This window comes from Trachypithecus francoisi, unplaced genomic scaffold (genome assembly GCF_009764315.1).
Source record: "Trachypithecus francoisi isolate TF-2019V2 unplaced genomic scaffold, Tfra_2.0 Contig00388, whole genome shotgun sequence".
NCBI lineage: Eukaryota > Metazoa > Chordata > Mammalia > Primates > Cercopithecidae > Trachypithecus > Trachypithecus francoisi.
The window spans coordinates 43458-45733 of NW_022680610.1; the positions used below are offsets into that span (position 1 = coordinate 43458).

Genomic DNA, 2276 nt, shown 5'->3' on the forward strand with positions numbered 1-2276 from the left:
GGGGTTTCACCATGTTGGCCAGTCTGGTCTTGAACTCCTGACCTCAAATGATCCATCTGTCTGCCTTGGCCTCCCAAAGTGCTGGGATTACAGGCTTGAGCCATCACACCTGGCCCCACAGCTAATACTTAATGATGAAAGACTATAAGTTTTTCTCCTAAGATCAGGAAGAAGACAAGGATATTCACTATTGCCACCTCTATTCAACATTATACTTAAATTTCTAGCCAGGAAATTAGCAAGAAAAAGAAATAAAAGCCATACAAATTGGAAAGGAAGAAATAAAACCATCTGTATTTGCATATGATATGCTCTTGTTTGTAGGAAAAGGAATCCACAAAACCGTTAGAACAAGCAAGCAAATTCGGGAAAGTTGCAGGTGTAAGAGTGATATAAAAAGAAATTGGGGGGGGGGCGGGGGCTCGGCGCGGGCCCGCGCGATGCCGGTGTTGGCGGCCCGAGCGGCCGCAGCTGCAGCGGCGGGGGAGGCGGCGGCAGAGGCGGCGGCGGGGCCCGGGAGTGGGGTGGCGTGGGGGACCGGCGCGTAGCCGGGACCATGGAGGGGCAGAGCGGCCGCTGCAAGATCGTAGTGGTGGGAGACGCAGAGTGCGGCAAGACGGCGCTGCTGCAGGTGTTCGCCAAGGACGCCTATCCCGGGAGTTATGTCCCCACCGTGTTTGAGAACTACACCGCGAGCTTTGAGATCGACAAGCGCCGCATTGAGCTCAACATGTGGGACACTTCAGGTTCCTCTTACTATGATAATGTCCGGCCTCTGGCCTATCCTGATTCTGATGCTGTGCTCATCTGCTTCGACATTAGCCGACCAGAAACACTGGACAGTGTTCTCAAGAAGTGGCAAGGAGAGACTCAAGAGTTTTGCCCCAATGCCAAGGTTGTGCTGGTTGGCTGTAAACTGGACATGCGGACTGACCTGGCCACACTGAGGGAGCTGTCCAAGCAGAGGCTTATCCCTGTTACACATGAGCAGGGCACTGTGCTGGCCAAGCAGGTGGGGGCTGTGTCCTACGTTGAGTGCTCCTCCAGGTCCTCTGAGCGCAGCGTCAGGGATGTCTTCCATGTGGCCACAGTGGCCTCCCTTGGCCGTGGCCATAGGCAGCTGCGCCGAACTGACTCACGCCGGGGAATGCAGCGATCCACTCAGCTGTCAGGACGGCCAGACCGGGGGAATGAGGGCGAGATACACAAGTATCGAGCCAAGAGCTGCAACCTCATGTGAGGGGCTAGGAGAGGGCAGAGTGTGAAGAGGGGTGGTGAGGGACGCAATTGTTCCCCTGCCTGTGCCCAGGCTTTCTGACCTCCTGAGCCTGGCTGGGAAGTCAGGGCAGGCAGAGCAAGCAATTCTTCTGGGCAGGGGAGCTGGAGGGCAGAAGGGTATCATCATTTCTCATCTCCTCCTCCCTCCTCTTCTCCAGTGGATATTGACGGAGCTAACAGGGCTAGCATCTGGGGCATGAACTGAGATGGGGCAGGTGGGGATTAGGGAAGCTGCTATCAAATAGTGACCTTGGTGGAGTCTCCTATGTGAAGAGTACCCTCCCTCTCCACCCCCAGTCCCCATATCCTGGTTCTGGCTCAAGGAAAATGTACATTCTACGACCTTCTCTTTTCCTCTCCTCTCACTTCTGCAGCTATTCTCACACACCTAACCTCTAGGCAACATGCACTAAATTCAAAAGCAAGGGGAAGCCCTTCCTCCACCATCAGTCCACCAGCCCTAGAACCTCCCTTGCCTCTACAGTCACCCAATAAAGCCCAAGTCCATGGAAAACGAAAAAAAAAAAAAAAAAAAGAAATTGGCCTGGCGCAGTGGCTCACGCCTGTAATCCCAACACTTTGGGAGGTCGAGGTGGGCAGATCACGAGGTCAGGAGTTCGAGACCAGCCTGACCAATATGGTGAAACCCCATCTCTACTAAAAATACAAAAATTAGCTGGGTGTGGTGGCACGCACTTGTAATCACAGCTATTCGGGAGATTGAGGCAAAAGAATCATTTGAACCTGGGAGGTGGAGGTTGCAGTGAGCCGAGATCACACCACTGCACTCCAGCCTGGGTGACAGAGAGAGACACTGTCTCAAAAAAAAAGTAAATAAATTTTATTTCTATACAGTAACAATTAGGAAGCTGAAAATGAAACTAAGAAAATTCATTTACAATATCGTTTACAAACACACATTTAGGAATAAATTTGACCAAATTTGACCAAATTTTTGGTTCCTAAAAAATACTAATAGAATATTAGTAGAATACGAA

General features: G+C 51.4%; 1 protein-coding gene across 1 annotated transcript; it reads left to right on the forward strand.

Moving 5' to 3' along the window:
* The first annotated feature begins 445 nt into the window (after positions 1-445).
* LOC117083777 (rho-related GTP-binding protein RhoN) lies at positions 446-1792 on the forward strand. Its single transcript, XM_033211784.1, has one exon. The coding sequence runs from the start codon at positions 557-559 to the stop codon at positions 1238-1240; it is 684 nt and encodes a 227-aa protein (XP_033067675.1). The 5' UTR covers positions 446-556; the 3' UTR covers positions 1241-1792.
* The last annotated feature ends 484 nt before the right edge of the window (positions 1793-2276 follow it).

What these genes read in the sequence shown, in the direction of transcription:
- LOC117083777 (XM_033211784.1), top strand. Translation starts at nt 557, where the DNA reads ATGGAGGGGCAGAGCGGCCGCTGCAAGATCGTAGTGGTGGGAGACGCA.